This window comes from Pyrgilauda ruficollis, unplaced genomic scaffold (genome assembly GCF_017590135.1).
Source record: "Pyrgilauda ruficollis isolate IOZ18807 unplaced genomic scaffold, ASM1759013v1 scaffold239, whole genome shotgun sequence".
In the NCBI taxonomy this organism is placed as follows: Eukaryota; Metazoa; Chordata; class Aves; order Passeriformes; family Passeridae; genus Pyrgilauda; species Pyrgilauda ruficollis.
In genome coordinates, this window is record NW_024523537.1 from 234,822 (window position 1) to 255,093 (window position 20,272).

Sequence of the window (20,272 nt, forward strand, 5' to 3'; positions counted from 1 at the left end):
GCACTTCTTTACCAATTAGCAGGACCAGAAAGGAAAATAGTGGAAAGTTTGTGACAGTTTAACAGGGGCTTGGGGAAAATATTATTTTTTCTTACATCATTAATGCTGAAAAGGTTTCCATGGTATTTGCATTTGAAATGTCAGCACAGCTGGTAACTGAACACTCCAGCTCTCTTTGCTGCCAGGCAAAAGGATTTTATAAGCAGCAGAAATGATAGAAAATTGGGCAGGTTCAGAGGTAAGTATGGCTAGAATTTGCAGTAGTTTAATCTGGTGCTGCATACACCTTTCTGTGCCAGTTCAAGGTGCTTGGGGCAAGGTTTGTGCCTCTGGCCACACACTCTCATGTGCAGTGATGTGTACGCTGACCTGTGCAGCAAAACCAAAATCTCACCTTGTTGCATCTTCAGCTTCATTTTGGTGCAAGCTGTTGAGTTTAGCTCAGCGTGGATCCTCTGGAGCTGGAAATCTGGGCAGGTGTGAAAAAGATGACACTTCTCACCTTCTTACTGAGAGGAGTTTAGTCACTTTGAGAGGAGCTCCTGAGAGACAGTTATGGAGCCTGTTCAGCGGGAGGTCAGCTGTGTCTCTGTTATTAATGACTGCTGAGCTTCCCTCTGACCATGGCCTCTCCTTCAGGATGCCATCGAGGCCATTGCAGAAAGTGCTTTTAAAACATCTCCATACCCTGTGATCCTGTCCTTCGAGAACCACGTGGACTCGTGAGTATTTGGTGACTGGGAGAACTGGCTGCTGTGTCCAGAGCAGAAAATACACAGGCAAGGGCTGCTGGGTTTTAAGTGAGTGCTGAGCTGAAGTGGAGCATTAATTGAGGTTTCTGAAGCAAATGAAGATGGGTCAGAGCTGAAAGATGAGCCTTAACCTGCAGAGTGGGGTGATCACAGTTGTGCAGCCTTTTACCTTAGGGTTGCAGAGTATGAACATAGGAGTTGGCTTGGGAATGGGACCTTAACATCTACATAGCTGAGATGGTTTCCTGGGTAGAGGACATGGACGTCTTTTGTTCATGCTAAACTCTGATTCTGGGCATTTGCTTTCCTCTTCACTCTGCCTGATCTCTCTTAGGCCCAAGCAGCAGGCAAAGATGGCCGAGTACTGCCGAACAATTTTTGGAGACATGCTGCTGACAGAGCCACTGGAGAAATACCCGGTATGAGGGAGCTGGGGCAGGAAGCCACTGGGGAGGCCTTTCTGGAAAACTTGGTCACTCCTGGTGCTGGGAGGTGCCACAACAACAGATACAATACCATGGGCGTGGATCCTGGTTCATAGAGATAGGTGGAAAACTCTTGTTTAGCACTCTGTCACCTGAGGGGCTCTGGGCACTGAGCCCTGGGAGGCCAAGGATGTACCAAGGGTACCAGGTGTGTTCTGTACATGACACTGGTCCAGCTCTGTGTCTGCCAGCACTTGGAAACAGGAGCCTAATCCTGCTTCTAGCCTGGAAATATTCCCTTCCAGGCATAGCTGGGCAGGTCAGTGTCATGTGCTTGGAATAGCTGAGGAAAGGTCCCCTTCTGCTTGACCTCAGTCTTCATCTTACCTGTACAACAGGTATTTCTGTGGCCCCAGTGACACCTTTGGTGACACAACTGCCCTGCCAGGACACATGGTTTTAAACATCTGAGCAGGATCTGTGTTCTGCAGGGCACAAGGCAGATCCTTGGGGTGCACAGAGGGGGGACAGCAGAGGCACCTGGCCCAAGCATCTGTTTGAAAACACTGAGACCCAAAGAAGAGCTGGAAAGAAGCAGTGAGCCAGCAGCAGCTGCCCACTGTCCAGCCCCATGTCCAGGCAATAGGAACAGAGGGATGAGGGGGGGAACAGTTCAAGAGATCAACTAAGCTATTTACAGGCCTTTGCTGTCTCTGCAGTCTGTCACATGTCCTTGTCTTGAGCCACCTCCTCTGGGATCTTTTTTAAATCTGCTGCAGGCAGTGTTTAAATCTGGCCTGAGTACTGATGAGGGACTGAGGATCTGGGATATAATGAGAGAAGTAGGTGGAATGGGAAGCCAGAGGTATGCAGATGCCTTCAGGGCATCTAGGTGTTTTTTTAGCAGGATGGTTGGCTAGGCAGCATGGCAGAGCCTGAGAGGTACAAAATGTTGGTCTGAAACCACAGGTGAAAGCTTAGGAAAAATCTGCATTAATCTAGTGGGATATGCTGGCAGATGGAGGAAATCAGGAGTACAGTGGGTGAGAGATGTGTCTGTGCATTGGCAATTGGCCAGGGAGACAGGAGAGGTGAGTGTTTGATAATTCTGTGATGAAGTTTATCTGTTGCAGCTGAAGCCAGGAGTTCCTCTGCCAAGTCCAAAGGATCTCTTAAGGAAAATATTGATTAAAAACAAAAAGAACCAATCAATGTCTGGGAAGAGGCAGAACTCTTTGAAGAAAGGGAGGAACATGGAACCAGAAACCACTGAGCAGCCAGCATCTATGGATGCTGAAGATACTGGTATGTCTGAAGGGAAGGGAGACTAATAAAACTGATAGGCAAAGCCTACTAAATCACTCAATACTTGGTGAGCTTGGGACAAGCCAGCACTAGTCATTAAATCAGTTATTCCAAGCAGCAGCAGAAAATTGGAAGAGAAATTAAATCTTCATAATACTTTGAACACTTATTCCAACCAAAAGAGATGATCATTTACCAGCTCAACATCCCTTAGTGATCATTGATACCCTCTGGCTTTTGGATTGAGGGAAGGGGAATAATTTGTTACTGCTTGTAACCACAAATTCACCACAGCCTAGTTCTTCACCATGAGGGTCTTGGAGGTTCATAAAACTTTCAGTCCCTCTCTCTTCCCTTCCTGTCACCTCTCGGGCTCAGGGCCCCTGTGGTAGAACAGTCCCTGTCATGGTAAGAGCACATGATGTCCTGTCAGGACAAGGTGAGCACCACTGAAGAACACCTGAAAATGGGCATTTATTCCTGCAAATGTATGTGACCTTAGTGGGGAAACAGCCCAGTGATTGTTGCTCCTGAGTGTGAGGGGAGCCTGCAGCAGGAATGATTTGGTCTCTTGGGTGTGCTCATCCTCAGTGTACCAGTTCATGTTTGGATTTGGCCAAATAAATTGTAGGCTTCTTCCCCTCAGTGTTCCAGCATTACTTGGTGGTGAGGTTTGGCAGAGCCCTGCACTGGCAGCAGCCTGCAGGGTCCTGTCTGTGCCTCCTGATCCATACCACTGATGAGGGCCTGTGTGCTTAGTCTGGGCAGGTGATGTTGCTGAAGAGGAGCCAGAGGAAGAGGATGAACAGCTCAGAAATCTGGATGAAGAGGAAATTAAAAAGATGCAGTCAGATGAGGTACTGTCACTGTTGGTTCTTTTCCTTTTCTGTTCGGGTTTTTGCTGGCTTCCATTTTTCTCTGGGGCCTCACCCTATTGAATAGAGATGAACCCAAAGTGCAAAGGGGAATGAACCAGCGGGGGACTTTCCATCCTTTTGTTGCAAGCATGAGGAATGTGGCAGAAGAGTTACTGCTGACTGTGCATGATCTGGAGATAACTGTTTGCCTTGGGGGTGTTGGAGAGGCTTAGCCTTGGTCTGAGAAGTTGTTACTGAAAGTGCTGCTGCTGAAGGGGGAGGGAGGGAGATCAGCATTCCCTTGAATAAAAGGTCTGTTTCCCATTTCCATCTCCCTGGTATCCTTTGGAGAGGAGGAAAACCAATATCCCTGTTTATCCCGGACTCTGTTCTGAAGGGTCAAAGAGATCCTGGGCTTTGTACTTCCTCCCTGGAACCTCTCCATGTGCCTTGATTCCATTTTTGCCCAGCCACCTGAAGATCCTTTGCCCCTGCCCACCATGGAGCTGTAGGACTGGGAAACCAGAGAAACTGGAGCACTCTGGTCAGGGCAGCCACCAGAGCTCTTTGACTGGGAGGCCCTGGTGCAGTTTGTTTGCATCTCCAGGGACGGTCTCTTCATCTCTTTCCTTTTGGACTGTTCTCTGCTCAGGGCACGGCTGGCCTGGAAGTGACAGCGTACGAGGAGATGTCCAGCCTGGTTAACTACATACAGCCCATCAAATTCAACTCCTTCGAGGTCTCTGCCAGTAAGTCAGGCTCAGTCCCTTTGGAACCCAGGCCAAGTGCTTCCTGCCTCTGTCAGTCCCTGTGCAGAGCGGGGACTGGGCGTGCCTTGCTCCTAATGCAATCTCCTGTTTCTAGAGAAGAACCGGAGTTACGTCATCTCTTCCTTCACCGAGACCAAGGCTTGCGATCTACTGAGCAAGTTCCCCATGCAGTTTGTGGAGTATCCTTTTGGCAGCCCTTTTCCAGTGCCTTTGGGTGCTTGGAGCGTGAGGGAGATTCTTGACAGGATGCATGTAGCCAGTCAAGGCTGCCAGATGCTTGTCCTTAAGTGAAAAGTGTATGGACAGGGAGCCTGAGCCTCCCTGGGGTCTTGTCTGGAAGGCTCGGAGCATTTGGTAGCAGAGCTCCAACAGTTTTTATAATGGGAATATGTGGGCTGGCCCCAGGGCACAACAGGAACAGTCATGACGTGTTTCCTATAGAGCCTGTAGATACAACAAGTGGCAGATGAGCCGCATTTACCCCAAAGGCACCCGGATGGACTCCTCCAATTACCAGCCCCAGATGTTCTGGAATGTTGGCTGTCAGATGGTGGCACTCAACTTCCAGACCATGGGTGAGTGTCAGGGTGTGCTCCAGCCTCCGAGCAGGTGAGGTCAGGCACTGCTGGTCCCCAGGTGCTCCTGGTCTCTGTCTCTTCCTTTTCCGCCATTTCCCTGGTCATTATTCCCATGTGCCTTTTCCCAAAGTGCTGTTCTCCTCTGATTTGATCTCCCACAGACCAAGAGCACTTTTCCATGCCCAGCACAGACCTGGCATACACACATGCACACATATGGACTGCTGTCACCCTGTGTCCAGGCACTGTCCCTGGCTGTCCTGCTCCACGATGTCACACTGAATCATATCCATGAGGGCACCTGCAGCTCCCATCCCCCAAGTTGCTACCTCCACAAGGCAGAGGCAGAGCTCCATCTGACCACAGCACTGACCTGTCTGTGCCATTATTTCCAGAATTTTGACCTGACCAGGGAGGAAAGCCCTTTCCTTGCTGCACAACCAGCATAAGAAAGAAAGGAAAGCCTTGAGTGAAAGCTGTACCTTACCCCTCTTTCCTCCTCAGAGGGCTGTGTTATGTATAGAGCATAGGAGACAAAAGGGAGCGACCAAAAGGTTGGTTTTGAAGAGGATGACACTGCAGGCAGGTGCAGCAACCACCAGGCAGTGTTCTCAGTAGTGTCAGACAGAAGATGGACTCAGAGGAGGCCCAAAATGAAATGGGGAAGGAGCAGAGGAGCTTAGACAGTTACTTATTCCCACCCAAAAATAGCAGGTGCTCCTTAAAGCAGGTTTCAATTTAGTTCTGCCCATGACTTAAGGTGCAAGCGCAAGCAAACCACTTCCCTTCCTTACAACAGCTGCTGTAATACTTTTCCCTGTAGGGTGCTGAGAGGCTTAATTAGTTTTCAAGATGGCTTTGTGAGCCATGGGCTGGCAGGGGCTGGAAGCTTCCGGCAGCTTTCAGCTCCCTCGTCGCACACAGGCTGCCTGTCCCCCCCAGCCCTGTGTCACTGTGTTTCTCTGCTCTCAGATGTCCCCATGCAGCAGAACATGGCCCTGTTTGAGTTCAACGGGCAGTGTGGGTACCTGCTCAAGCACGAGTTCATGCGGCGCCCCGACAAGCAGTTCGACCCCTTCTCCGTGGACCGCATCGACGGGCTGGTGGCCACTACTGTCTGTGTCACGGCAAGTACAGCCTGGGGACCCCGTCCTGTGTCACCCAGGGGGACTCAGTGCCACATGAACCCGTGGAGTCCTGTGGGAATGCGTTACTGTGGCAACTCCCAGGCTTGTCGCTATTTTAAATTAATCATAATCACATGAAAATGGAAAATGAGCATCTGCCGTGCAGAGGGAGCCAAGGCTGTGCTGGTAAGGAGAGAGGAAGTGCTGAAGCAAGAAACAGAGGTGGAGGTAAAAGAAGAGCTGGAGCAGAAAAGCTGTTTTGGGGTGGGAGAGTGACTTTAGGGTGAAGGAATGGGTGGGTCCCTCTGTTTTATTCTTCCCAGCAGCTGCTAACTCCGTTTGTGTTGTTTACAGGTACTCTCTGGTCAGTTCCTCTCGGACCGCAGCGTGAAGACCTACGTGGAAGTGGAGCTCCTTGGGCTGCCAAGGGATGCCAAACGCAAACACAGAACCAAACTGACCTCCACGGCCAACTCCATTAACCCTGTGTGGAAAGAGGAGGCTTTTGTTTTTGAAAAGGTGAGAACATTTGATAGTAATTTAGGCAGAGAATCCTTAAAGCTCCTGATGGCTATGAGCACTGCCTTGGCAGAGGTCCATGCCAGCAGAAGGGTCTCCCCTCTGGAGACCTCAGGCCTGGCTTTGGACACTCAGGTAATATCCAAACAACAATATCCAAAATAACTCTGTGTCAATATTTCCCAGAACAGACAAGGGGTAGCTGGGAATGGTTCTGGAGATAACAGGCATCCAAAGTCTCCCCTCTATGATGCCCTCTTCAGACTGATCAGTTTGGAAAACTTCCAGCACCAAAAAGGAACTGAATTTCTGTGGTTAAACTGTCAATGAGAAACAGCCAAACTGGAGCAGTAATGGGACCAGTTTTCAGTTGTGCCAGAACATGGAAAGCTGCCCTGTCTCTCCCCAGGAATTCAGTGATCACCAATGCAGCTGCAGGGCACAGGGAAGATAAGTCAAGTATACATTATACAATTAATCTGTCAGGCACAGTATGAAACTACAGATATTTTCAGCTACTTGGCTAAAATATCCTCCTTTCAGAAACACTCTGAGTCTTCACTCCTGGCAGAATAATTTTGAGTTCATTTTATGGCACAAGAATACAGGGAAGGAGGGAGTCAAAAGCCTTTATTAGTAATGTTACCATGTTTGCTAAATTATCCATCCCAGTTCATTCCTGGAAGTGAGTGGTTTGGAGGGTTTGTTGCCCTGTTTTTGCCTTTAGGTAACCTGTGATCCTGGGCAGGCTGTGTTTGGTGGAGTTTCTGGGCATTCAGCTATGATGTCTATGATAAACTGTGCCCTTAAATTACAAGGATTACAATTTCTAGGATGGCAGTGCCATCCTGGAAGAGCTGGAATTGTTTGGTTGGAAGGAGGAGGATGCTGCTGTCAGGAGACAGAGGTGAGGACACTGGTGCCTTACTCCGCTTTTCCCTTAGATCATGATGCCTGAGTTGGCATCTCTCAAAATTGTGGCTTGGGAAGAAGGAGGGAAGTTCATTGGCCAGCGTATCATTCCCATCATCGCAATGCACCCAGGTAAATCAGTGGAAATTCCTTCTGCTTTTGTGCCCTTCAGACCTGTCCAGTGGGAGCCATAAAGACCATACAAACAGCTGCATACTTTGCTCCTTAATCTCCGTGCCTGCAGGCAGTGGAACCTTGAAATCCATCTTGTTATAGCCTTGGCTTTATCCCATGATATACAGGCTCCTCCTGTAAAGAGGAGCCTTGGGCTGCTGGAGCAGACAGGGAGGGACAGGATGCCACCAGCTCAACTCCCTCCCCTCTGTGCCCCAGGCTACCACCACGTGTGCCTGCGCAGCGAGAGCAACATGCCGCTCACCATGCCCGCCCTCTTCGTATTCCTGGAGATCAAGGACTACGTGCCAGATGCTTGGGCAGGTAGGGAGCTGGAATGTGTGGGGGGTGCTTCTGGCCTCCTCCAAACTCTGATTCAGAAGTATTTTTCCAGCCTGGGAAGTGCTTTCCTGCTGCACCCTCAATTCCTTGTCAGGGTGGGACTTGGGTGCATGCCAGCATCCTGTCACAGCCTCGCTGCCTTGGGAAGAGCATGGAGGCTCCCACTGCAGCTGTGCCTGGTTCCCACCTGAGGTGCAGTGCAGATGTACCAAGCTCCAGTGTGGAATGGCTCAGCCCTACCCTTGTTCAGAGGCAGGGAGAGGTTTCCTTGAGGGAATAGGTGACACCTCTCAGGGGCTGCAGGGAACAGGGGCTTTAGGGAGATTTTAGGAGTGAGGCTCTTCCCTACTGGAAGAGAAGGGAGGTTCTTGCTGGTGCTGAGCTTTGGGGACATTCCTTTGAGAAGGGTCAGAGCTGGATGTGACAGAAGCCTCACCAGAGGGATCAACTGTCATGACCAAACCAGAGTGCAACAGCATCAGCCACAGGAGCTCTTGTGAATACTTCTCATGTTTGCTCTCTCCTCCCCTGTATTAATGCAAATGAACCTTATTCACTGGGGAAATCCTGAGAAATGTGATTTATCACATTTTTATTAAAAAGATGAGGTTTATACAAGGTTGGGCTGGAATTGGAGCAAGCAGCTGTGCAGGTGGGAAAAATCTTAATCTGGCTCTGGCTTTTGGGAGCAGAGTTCCCAAAATCACTTCACAGAGCTGTCCTGAACATCAATTGTGAGCCATGCTGGGACTGAGGTGAAGGAGGTTCCCTTCCTCCCTCCCTTGTGCTGTCAGGGAGACTTTGGTTATAAGCAGGGAACACAAACTAATCCTTCTTCACAGTGTCCTGCACTGGGCAGGGAAGTGAGTCCATGAGTTGTTTGTTATCCAAGCCAAGCCCTGCTCTCTGTTTCCAGATCTCACTATTGCCCTCTCCAACCCCATCAAGTTCTTCAACCTGCAGGACAAGCGCTTGGTGAAGCACAAGGATACCTCGGGGGAGGTGAGTTTTTCCAGGTTCTGTTCTCTAGAGCACCTTGCATAGATTCAGCTTGAAATAATGGAGTTTTCATTTACCTCTGATCTTTGTTTTAGAGGCCTGGCACACAGACAAACCTCTCATCTGCTGAGACTAACGGGGTGGCAGGCTCCACTGGGAAACCCAGCATTCCACCCTCTAATGGGTCCACAGGTAAGTTTCAAAGAGTTTCCAAGCATTTTGGCAGCTTAATTAATTCTTCTATACTGACACCAACATCCTTCAGACGGGCTGTGTTGTGGTGAACTCTCTTCTGTCCATTTCCAACCTGGACATCCAAGATGGGACATTAACAGGAACTTCTTTTGGGATTTCAGGAGCAGCAGTGTTCACCAAGGATGAAGCTGTGTTAGAAGTAATGCAGATGGCAGGTAACTCCTCATGCTGGTCACCTGGGCTGAGGCCCTGCCTGTCATCTTACATTTCCAAATTAAAAAGACATGTCCCAACCCCGCCTGGTGTAGCCAGCACTAAAGACAAATCCCAGGAGTCCTGGGGCTCCAGGACAGGTTTCCTTCAGCACACCTGCACTCCCTGTGCAACATGTTCACCTGCTTCCGGGTGCCTGAATGCAATGTGATGCCAATTCCTGCAAACACGAGGCCTAATTGTGCCCCAAAACTGAAGGCACGAGAGGAAAGTTTCACTCAGGATGTGTTGGCAAATTACTGTTATGTACATTGCTTTTTTAGAAGATATTCCTAGAGAAGTGTTTGCCAGGACAGAATATCTACCTGGGGAGAGGCATCCCAAGGTGTGGAGCAGAGGGGGCTCTGGTCTGGATGTGGTGATCAAGGGACATGTGTTGGAGCTCTATGCTCCAGTCTCCCCACTCCAAGTCTTGGGAAGGAGCTGGCACTGTTCAGCCTTTTTATTTTGTGTTTCAGAGCCTGAGACAATCACCCTTGCTGAGCTGCAGCAGAAGAAGCGCTTCCTGAAGCTGCTGAAGAGGCAGGAGAAGGAGCTGAGGGAGCTGGAGTGGAAGGGCAGCAAACAGAGGGAGGAGCTGCTGCAGAAATACTCCGGGCTCTTTTCGGAGCTGGCCTGCCCTGGGGGCAAGAAAAGGACAATACGCACAAGGAAAACACAGAAGAAGAGGTAACCACAGCCTGGGGTCACCTTCCCAAACCAAACCAAGGATCCCCAGGGAAACATGGCCTTCCCTTGTCTGCCAGAAGATGGAGCAGTGCAGGCATGTGCATGTCCCTGGGTTGTTCTCCCTGAGGGCAGGTGGCAAGGTTGGGATTGTATTGGCAGGGTGAGAAGCAGCATGGCCCCCGTTTCTGTTCTGCAGGAGTGTGACCCCAAGTGATGCTGGTACCAGTGCACATCCTGTAAAAGCAGCAGACAGCATCGACTGCCACTGGCTCGTGGAGCTGAGGGAGAGGCTGGAGATGGACCTCATCCACCTTGGGGAGGAGCACCACAACCGGATCCGAAGGAAGAAAGAGCAGCACGCTACCGAGGTGAGGGCTGCAAGTGTCACCTGAAAATGTATCCTGGAACGGCCCCAAAAATCCCAAGTTATTCACTAAACTGAGCTTGGGTATGTGGGCCCAGAACATACCTGACACATGCACACCCCAGGTAACTGAGAATGAAGACATGAAGTTTATTTCTTAGAAGCCCTAAAAATCCTGCAGAAACATTTTTGTATGTCTGCTGTTTTTTAAAACGAGAGTAGCATTTCCCTGGAGCACATCACGCTCCATCTGCTCCAGCTCTTCTGATGCCTTAGCATGGAGTTAATGTGGTGTTTAGTGGCTTCACACCTTGCCAGGTGCCACCTCTCTGGGAGCCGGGGTGATGTGGGAGTGGGCTGAGGGTTCACCAGTGGCACCATCAGGGTGTGTTCTGCTGTTTGACTTGGTGGAAGTCAGAGTCCAGGTGAGGAGAGTCCTGCAGGCTGAGCTCAGCAAAGGCCAGAAGGAGCCACGGTGGTGCCTGGGGACAGAGTGCAGGCTATGGGATGGTGGTGATCGTAAATCCAACATATGCTATCTGTTCCAATGAAAAGGGAGTGATTCCAGGCTTGGGAGGCCTTTTCCCATTAGTGTTTTCTGAAGGAATTTGCACTGATACATCTTAAATCTTCAGTTCCCTGGTGCACCTTAGGCTTGACATGCCTCTTGCAAGCTGTGTGCAACCCTGACAGGGGGATAACACTTGGGCACGGGCTCACCTGGGAATCAGGTTTCTTACCTGGGAGAGGAGCCAGGGATGAAACCTTCCTGTCTCACAAGTGCAGTCCATTGGCACAGTGGGGCCTGCGTGTACAGCTGAGCTCACTCCTGTGCCAGTGTTTGCACTGAGCCTTGGGGATTCAGAATTTGTTGCTCCTGGAATTCAGTGCAGGGAGGTGTACAGCTGACTTGGGTGTGACTGGATGCAGATGGGGTGCAGTGTCTCATCCTGGTTTGTTCCCTTTTGGTCTTGTGTTCATCCCTTAAACAGCAAGTTGCCAGGATCCTGGAGCTGGCCAGGGAGAAGCAGGCAGCTGAGCTGCGGGTGCTGAGGGACACGTCAGAAAGGTAAATATGGCAGTGGAATCACAAGTAACACCAGGCTCTGCTCTGGGCAGCACTTTCTGCTGGATCTCACAGCTCTGCTCTGCAGCCAGGGAGGGAGGATAGGGAAGAAAAGGTTTTCGTTTCCTTTGGTGAGAAACTGAGGCAGGGGGATGTGACAGGGGATCTCACACAGTGGTATGGGGGGAAGGTGCCTCTTGTGATCCCCAGAACAGTGTTGCTGCCAGGAGGCACCAAGCAGGATACAGAGTTCCATCTGCAGTGAGCAGCCTGGAGACACTGAGGGGGAAGGATAGGAAATACACTGCTGGTCCCTGGCTGCCACCTCTGTCTCTTGCAGTCAGGACCTCACATTAATCCCTTCCAGGGACTGATCTGCTCTAAGTGAATTGAGCAGCTTGGCTCCAGTATTTAAACAAATTGGCAGAATCAATTGACCAGTTTCTAGCCAGACATGTATCCATTTGTTCTTGCAAGAACTTTGTCCTGAAGCTGAAATCCTCACTCATTCCTGCTTCCCATTAAATCCTGTTTCAGTCTTTAGCTGCAAATTCATATAAAACTGCCTCTTTTTGTGTCCTGTCTCAAGCCAGAATCTCTTTATTCAGCTATTCAGTATATTCAGGCAAATCTAAGGGAACAGGTGAGTAGCCAGGTAATGGTTTGCTGACAGTAGGATGCCATTAGTACAGTCACATCTCCCTGGATGGGAGAAGCTCCAGAAGGATTTTAAGATCTGCAGCAACAGGCAATGAAATGGCAGTTCAGTTCAGCAGGAATAAATATAAAATAATGTGAATGGAAAACCCTGGCCTTAGCCCATCAGTGCACTGGTTTTGGCACCAGGTAAAAGATCTTCAGCTGCTGTGGATGTTCCTCATTCCCAGCTCTGCAGTGGCCAAAATGGCAAACAGGATTTTGGGAATTGTACAGGGAAACAAAAAAAAGATTGAGTCAGCCTTGTGCCACTGAGTCCATCTGCACTGAGCTGTCCCCTTCTCAGTGTGCCATCTCAAACAAAGTCTTTGAAAGAACAAGAAGAACAGCCAGCACTGGGGAGGAATTTCTGCACAAAAAGGAATTAAATGGGACAGCTAGGAGAACAGATGTGTGAGGGAATGTGACAGGAATGTGTAAATCATGAATGGTCTGGAAGAGGGAAGTGATTGCTCACTGTTGCTCATTGGAAAGAAGGGTGGGACATCCAGTGAATGTCTCAGGTGCCTCTGTCACATTGTGTATAAATTAACTACTGTTCCTCTCACAGCAAAGAGCTGTGAAATCCAAAAGTGAAGGTGAACTCTATAAAGTATGAGTGACATCATGGAACATGATACATGCATAGATACTGGAGGATAGGCTGTTATTTCCCTTCTGGAAATTGGGAAGGTGGAGGAGGGAAAATTTCCCATATACTTGTTCTTTCTTAGACTTGCCTTTAGCATGTGCTGCCTCCACTGCTGGGCCAGGACACGTCCTGATTCAGGACTTAAAATATCTGTGATGCTCCAGGCCTCCTGCTGCACCGGCTCCCACATTTGGTGTTTCTGAACAGTGGAGCGCTCCAGAGAGCTGTGGATGGAGGACTGCTCTGCTGTCTGGGGCTGGTAACCAGGCCTGTATCTCCTCTCTTCTCTCCACAGCAACATTAAAGACATTAAGAAGCGGATGGAGGCAAAGAGGGTGGAGCGTGTCCAGGCCATGCTGAGGAATACCAGTGACAAGGCTGCTCAGGAGAGGTGCGGGAGTGGATGTTCCTGGGCTCTGGCCGTGCAGGATGCAGGGTCTCCTGCTGACTTAGAAGATGAGAAAGTAGAATTTTGCATCCAGTTATTTGCCTTATGGCTCAGCCAGCTCTGAGTGGTGTTTTGGTGTTTTATTTGTCCTTTCTAAAAGTACAGCAGCTTCTCCCTGTGGTACGGCAGGGTGGGAATGTAACACACCTGTTGGTTAGTATAGTACTGATCAGTACTGACAAATGGGTTTTATGGAAGGAGAACAGCTGGATTTTACAGGGTTTTATAATTCTCTTTAAAGGTTGAAGAAAGAAATTAACAATTCCCACATTCAGGAAGTGGTGCAGACAGTGAAACGGGTGAGTTCAGGGGGCTCAGGCTGCCCCAGCAGCTCTGGGTTCTGCAGGGGGTGGCCAGGGGAACTCAGTGTGTCTGGGGCTTTTGTAACCCGTGTCTCGGGAACAATGGGAAAGCCCAGCGGGAGCAAAGACACCTCAAGGACCCCAGCTCTGCCCTTTGAAGACCCATGTCCATCTGTCAGTGAGGGTCCCTCAGTGAGTGTCAGCATTTGAGTCCATTTGTCCATCTGTGTCTGTGTGGCCACATGTCCAGCTGCATCTGTGTGTCCATCTGTGTCTCTTGTGTATTGGTCTCTGTCCATACCTCTGTGTGTCAAGTCCACATGTCTGTGTCATGTCAGTGTGTCTGGGTCAGGGTATGTGTCCCTGTGTCTCTCTGTCTGAGTATCTGAATGCGTATGTCCGTGGGTCCAGGTGTCTCCGTGCCCGTCTGTGTCCGTGTGCCTGTGTCCATCTGTGCTTGTCCGTGTATGTCTGTGCATGTATCCATGTGTTTGTGTTTCCATATGCCCCTGTGTCAGAGATACTTTGTGTCTGTGTGTGTCCATGCATCCCAGTGTGCATGTTTGGGTGTGTCTGCCTTAGGGTGAGTCTCTCTCCACTTGTCTTTGTGTGTGTATCCGTGTATGTCTGTGTTTTTCCATGTATGTGTGTGCATGTGTCTCTATATCCAGGAGTCTGTCCTCGTGTGTGTATCTGTGGGTGTGAATCTCCATGTACGTTTGTCCATCTGTGTGCCCTGTGATCGGGCATCTGTCTTCATGTGCCAAGTGTATCTGTCCATGGGTCCAAGTGTGGGTGTGTCTGTGTGTATCTATACTTGTCTGGGTGTCTGTGCCAGCCTTTGTCTCTCTGTCTGTATCCCTGCCTGTGTCTCCACATGTTACTCTATTCCTGTGTGCATGTCCACGTAGGTGTCTGTGTGTCCATGCAGATGTCTGGGTGTCTGTTTCTGTGTGTGCATGAGCCCATGTCTTTGTGAACCTTTGTATCTGTGTCCATGTTTGTCTGTCCTTGTGTCTAGGAGTGTCTTTGTGTTGCCTGTGTCCCTGAATGTGGGCACGTGGCTGTGCTGGGGGGGATGTATGTCTGCTTGTCACTATGTCTATCTGTGTCTGTCAATGTTTGTGTTTACATGTGTGAGTCTGTGTGTCTCTGTGTATGTCTGGGTGTCCATCTGCATGTATCTGTCCATGAGTGGGTGTGTCATCCATGTGTGTCTGTTCATCTCCAGGTGTTTTTGTGTGTCTATGTCCACATTCTGGTGGGAGTCTGTGTGTCCATGTGCCTGTGTGTCCAGCTGTGCGTGTCTTGTGTATTTCTGTGTGCCTGTGCCTGAGTGTATGTTCATGTCTGTCTTTGTGTCCGTGTCAATGTGTGTCCTTGTGGTGGTCGATGTGCATCTGTTTGTCTGTCCACATCTGTGACCATGTGTTTCTGCCTGTGTCCCCATGTCCAGGCGTGTGTATGTCTGTGTGCCAGTGTGGCTGTATCCAGGTATTTCTGTATCTGCATGTCTCTGCGCCTCTGCCTAGGAATGTGTGTGTCCACATGTCTGCCTGTGTCCGTCTCTATGTCTGTGCCCACGTCCTTATGCATGTCCGTTTGTCTCCCTGTGTCCATGTTTGTGTCTACGTGTGTCCACCTGTATCTGCCTGTATCCATGTAATGACGTTTGTGTCTGTGTGTCTGTCTTTGTACGTCCCTGTGTTTCTGCATCCATGTGTCTTTGTGCGTCTGTGTCCATGCCTGTGGCCATGTGCGTCCTTCTCCATGTGTCCACTTGTATCTGTATGTCTGCCTGTGTCAGTGTGTATGTGCACCTGTGTCCTTATCCGTATGTGTCCACATCCTGTGTCTGTGTGCGTGTCCCTGTGTGTCTCTGTCCATGCCCATAGTCCGTGTGTCTGCCTATGTCTATATGTGTGTCTGTGTCCATCCACATTTGTGTCCATGTTTCTGTGTCTGTCCATGGGCCGGTCTGTCTGGGTCCGTGTGTCTGTCTGTATGCATGTCTGTTTATCTGTGTGCTTGTGTGTCCATGTGTCTGCATCCCTATCTCTCTGCCTGTGTCTGTGCATGTGCATCTGTGTCCCTGTTTCTCTGTGTCCTTTTGTGTGTCTCTTTGTGTCTGTATGTTCACATCCAGGGGGTGGGTGTGTCGAGGTGCGTGTCTGTGCCTCTATGTCCCTATCCACGTGTGTGTCCAAGTATCCGTGTTCGTGTCTATGTCTGCCTATGTCTGTGTGTCCATGTGCCTGCCGGTGTCTCCGTGTGTGTACATCTGTCTGTGTGTGCAGCTGTGTGTCTGCCCACGTCTGTCTGTGTGTGTCTATCCAAATGTCTGCCTGTGTCCTATGTATGCCTGTGTGTCTGCCTTTGTCCATGTATAAGCACACCTATGTGTCTGTATCTGTCTCTGTCCATGTATCTGTGTCCATGTGTCTGTGCCTGTATCCATGTGTCCCTGCCTGTACCTCTCTGCCCGTGTCTGCCTGTGTCTGCATGACTGCATTTGTGTGCATGTGTCCCTGTGTCTGCATCCATGTCTGTGTGGATCTCCATTTTTGTGTCCATGTCCTGTGTCTATGTGCCATATGTGTGTCTGTGTGAGTGTGTCCATGGGTGTTTGAGTCCAGCTGTCTGTATCCATCTCCATCAGTGCCCTTGTGACTGTGTGTCCATCTGTGTGTGTCCATGTCCATCTGTGTGTCTGTCCATGTGTACTTGCGTCTGACTGTCTTTGTGTGAGTACATGTATCCCTGTGCCTGTGTGCATCCAGGTGTCTGTCCTTACTGCAAGTCTCTGTATCCATGTATCTCTGTGTGTGTGTCCCTAAGTCCCACGTGCCCATGTGCACTCCATCTGCCAGGCTGTTGTGGTGTCCCTGAATCCAGGCTGCTGCTCCTGGCCCACCCTGCTGGGCTGAGCATGGGCTGTCCAAAGCCCTTGCTTATAAAACTGGAACCTGAGGGGGATTAATTTATTCTTTTTAAAGGTGACAGAGAAGACTGGCAGGTTCCAGCAGAAACTGGAGGAGAAGCAGGCAGCAAATCTTCAGTCCATCAAAGAGAGAGAAAGCCAGGTAAGAACAACGTTTAGGGTCAGGGCTGTTCCTTGGCACAAGAAGTCCAAACCCCCAGAGAATCAATCTTGATGGCCACCCTCAGCCCACCCATGGCCAGGGGGTGAGAAAGTGGATGAGAGCGCGCACAAAGACCCCAGAAGGACCAACAGCTCATCCCAGAGCTCCTGTTCTCTCTGCTTGGCACCAGTGTGTGGGAATAACCTGATTCTCCATTTGCAGCTCCAGCAGCAGGTACGGGTGGAATATGAGGAGAAGTTGAGAGCTCTGAACATGGAGGTTCAGGAGATGGTGAAGAACTACACCAAAGCCAGCTTTCCTGGAGAACCACAGACTAGGAAGGAAGCAGGTCAGAGCATTCCTGAGGGAGAACAAGGCTCTACAGACCAACTGGAAGGAAATACCCCAGTGGCAGAGGTGTCCAGGCTTACACTGGCAATGACTCAGCCCTTGGGAGCTGGAATGGATGTGGAGATAGAAGAGAGCATATTCTGAGATGAGGCTCTTCCTTACTGTTCATTGCAAGAAGGTGTATGGTGAAGTAACAACCAGCTTCACAAACTACTGCCATCCCTTTCTATTCTGGGGAGCTCCTGAAATCCTTCAGGAATGTACTACATTATCCCAGACATCTGGAAGCAGTCTGGAGAGCTCACCCTTCAGAGTACTTCACTCTCTGTCTTCCCAGTCTGAGCTCTGAGGTGTTTTAGCAGTGGGAAAGGGCCTGTGCCTGCAGACCAACTCCCTGTTGGCATCACAGCAGCAGCTACAGGAATATTTACTTTGCATTCAGATCAGTTTTTAGAGTCAGTTCCCTCATCATTCCTCACATGCATCTCTTCACATCAGTCCAACTCCTCCTAACATCTTCCACACGGTTCAATGAAACAGCAATAAACAAAGCTAAACACTGATACAAAGAGACACCACAGGTGGGGATAGGGGTGGGAAGTGGGTTCAACCACAGCAAACCACACCATGCTGTGTGTCCTACAGGAAAACAGTTACACCTGAAGCTGCATTAATAAACAATTACAAATGCTGCTATAGAAACCAAACCCCAGCTCAAGCAGGTAACAAACAGCATGTTCCAAGTCTAGTCTGAACGCCCAACAAGGGTCCACATCTCCCCTGTGGTGTCACCAGAGTACTGGAATTATGGATTGTACATTTCTGAGCTATTTATTTTCTAAAAAAAATAAAACATAGCAGTTCTTAAACAAGTGTGTCACTTGTTACTTAGCTGCAGTTAGTGTGTGTGTCTGTCACGCTGTGTGTCCATCTCGATGTCTGTGTCCAGCTGTCTGTGTAGCTGTCTCCACATCCCTGTGTTCGTGTGAGTGTCTCCGGATCCAGGTATGTATGTGTCCATGTTTGTGTGTCTGGTGTCTGTCTATTTGTGTCTGTATGTCCACGTGTGTGTGTGTGTGATCCATGTCTCAGTGTGGGCTGTGTGTGTGTCCACATGTCTGTCTGTGTCCATCTATCCAGCTGTGTCCATGTGTATTTCTCTGCGCCTGAGTGTGTGTTCATGTCTTTGTATCCATGCAGCTCTATGTGTCCATGTCTGTCTGTCCATGTCTGCGAGCATGTGCATGTGTCTGCATGTCTGTGTCTCTGTATCCAGCAGTGTGTGTCAATCCTTGCATGTGTCCTCTGTGTCTGTCCATGTGTCTCCACATCTGTCTGTTCATGTCTCCGTCACAGTGTCTGGGCCTGTGTGGCTGTGTCCCTGTGTGTGTCCCTGTGTGTCCGTGTGGGTGTGTATCTGTGTTCTGTGCATGTCTGTGCGTGTCCCTGTTCCTGTGTGTGCATGTCTGTGAGTCTGTGTGTCCACGTCCCTGTGTGGTTGTCTGTCCACCTGTCTCTGTCCCTGTGGTGTTTGAGGCCCTTCCTCATCAGAGGACAAACATCCCAGCAAGGTTCAACTGCAGCCAGGGATTAGTTGGAGTTTTCATCTTAAATCCAGAGAGGCAGCATTGGCAGTTCCAAACCAGAGCACAGGGGCACTGAACCCTGCATCCTACACCAGTGCGTCACCAGCTCTGGCCACTCAAACCCCTCCAGAGGAGCTTTTTAGAGGTTATTTCATTGAAAATTTGTCCCATTTCTCCCTGGAGGGAACCCAGACACCAATGTCAGACAAGAACGTGGGCAGAAGGTAGCCCCTTTTCCACACACTGCCAAAATTCCAGGGCTGGATTTTTCCCTCAAACCCTCTCTGGAAACGAATCCCTCAGAATAAACCTGAGTCAGAGAGACATGCATGGAAAACCAGGACATAACAGCAGGGACGGGGCTTGCAGGAGTTTTTCCTTCCTCCAGGGCCACACCCTAAAGATTATGTTGCACAGGGACAGTGGTAGTGGCAGGCAGGCAGGACATGCTCTCTCCCTCCACACAGCACACGACAGGACAAACACTCCAAGTCAGGTTGGCCAGGTTCAATCTCACAGGCTGCTCCTACCAACAGCACAAGATGTGACACTGGACAACATTACTACAGTCTCCTTCCCTCCAGCCTGGCACAATTCCCGAACAGCTTCACTTTCCAGCCTGGAGACCTCTAATTCCTGCCTTGTGTCAACTGCTCCCCCAGGAGCCACGTGAGAGCCAGCAGAACCCATTGCTCTGCTCTCCTCAAGCTGAACTCCTCTGTCCCTTCCCCATGCAGAGCACCAGTGCCCCGACAGCTCTGGACAGCACAAACCCAGAGGCCAAAGCAAGGCCTGACACAGCACCCGAGCAAAACGCTCTGCAGGGGGCTCCTTGAGGCATGAGCATTTCAAAATTGACCAGAGCTCAGCTGGACCATGATACAGGGCTTAGAAAATGGAACTTCAGCATATGGAATTCGTGGCATTAATGTCCACTGATGTTTGAAACCTGAGCAAGGAAACCCATCACAACAACTTGTGCCCTTACAACCCCATCACAGTTGCTGCACTTCAACCCTTCCGTTATGGAACCCAACACTGGCACAGGTGCTTAATGCCAAATTTCATGAAAAACAGCTGCAATCTTTTACACGGATTTCACCTCAGTGCTAAAAAACACCTTCTAAACGTACTTTTCAGAGTGCACATCAAAGCATCACTAAAAGCAAAGCCAGGGCTCCTATGAAGCAGAGATCACACTCTGCATCACCCCCTTTCTGCCCAGGGTGCCTCTGAGCCCGCACGCCGCAGTGCCTCCAACACCTCCCCATCTGCACAAAAAGTTCTGCAAGATGGGAAACGGACAAACAAATAAATAATAATAAATAAAGGCACTAAACCAAATGTTACTGCAACAGTTCCCGAGCACACCTTGAACCCCTCCAGCAGCACAATTCAGTCACACCACAGTTTGGTTACTCACGGACTGCAGAGGAGGGAGGCCATCTGATTTTCCAGCACTATTTCTTCCCATGGGATTCAGACATCCTTGAGGATTCCTTCCTGTGCAGCCCTGCCTGTGTTTTCACTTACCTGCCAAGCACAGGGCCATGTGGTATTTTGCTCAGACAGGCCTCTCATCAGGCCTGTCATTACACACAGAACCCCAATTCAATGGCAATTGAGACAATAACATCTAGTCAGACACTGAACAGCAGCAGATTCAGGTACAATCTCTGATCCTTTCCAAATTTTCATCTTTTAAGTGGCATATTCTAGATCTTACGCTGCCGCCCAAAATATTTAAGTGAGGTCAATCTTTGTACTAGATAATTAAAAATTAGATAATGGGGATGTCTAAAGCAGAGGAGGACTCCAACCCCAGCA

At 49.7% G+C, this 20,272-nt stretch overlaps 1 protein-coding gene across 5 annotated transcripts in view; it reads left to right on the plus strand.

Moving 5' to 3' along the window:
• Positions 1-17,725, plus strand: part of PLCB2 (phospholipase C beta 2) — a 42,391-nt gene extending 24,666 nt beyond the window's left edge. For all 5 annotated transcript variants that reach the window (XM_041469627.1, XM_041469626.1, XM_041469624.1 and 2 more), the window contains 21 exons: positions 640-722; positions 1,087-1,171; positions 2,311-2,482; positions 3,242-3,339; positions 3,992-4,088; positions 4,204-4,288; positions 4,560-4,684; positions 5,660-5,814; positions 6,169-6,333; positions 7,278-7,377; positions 7,639-7,743; positions 8,678-8,763; positions 8,856-8,952; positions 9,117-9,170; positions 9,687-9,897; positions 10,094-10,265; positions 11,254-11,330; positions 12,971-13,066; positions 13,365-13,422; positions 16,422-16,508; positions 16,731-17,725. In XM_041469627.1, the coding sequence (XP_041325561.1) occupies positions 640-722; positions 1,087-1,171; positions 2,311-2,482; positions 3,242-3,339; positions 3,992-4,088; positions 4,204-4,288; positions 4,560-4,684; positions 5,660-5,814; positions 6,169-6,333; positions 7,278-7,377; positions 7,639-7,743; positions 8,678-8,763; positions 8,856-8,952; positions 9,117-9,170; positions 9,687-9,897; positions 10,094-10,265; positions 11,254-11,330; positions 12,971-13,066; positions 13,365-13,422; positions 16,422-16,508; positions 16,731-17,003 (2,481 nt within the window). In that variant the 3' untranslated portion in view covers positions 17,004-17,725. The remainder of the gene's footprint in view (positions 1-639; positions 723-1,086; positions 1,172-2,310; positions 2,483-3,241; positions 3,340-3,991; positions 4,089-4,203; positions 4,289-4,559; positions 4,685-5,659; positions 5,815-6,168; positions 6,334-7,277; positions 7,378-7,638; positions 7,744-8,677; positions 8,764-8,855; positions 8,953-9,116; positions 9,171-9,686; positions 9,898-10,093; positions 10,266-11,253; positions 11,331-12,970; positions 13,067-13,364; positions 13,423-16,421; positions 16,509-16,730) is intronic.
• The last annotated feature ends 2,547 nt before the right edge of the window (positions 17,726-20,272 follow it).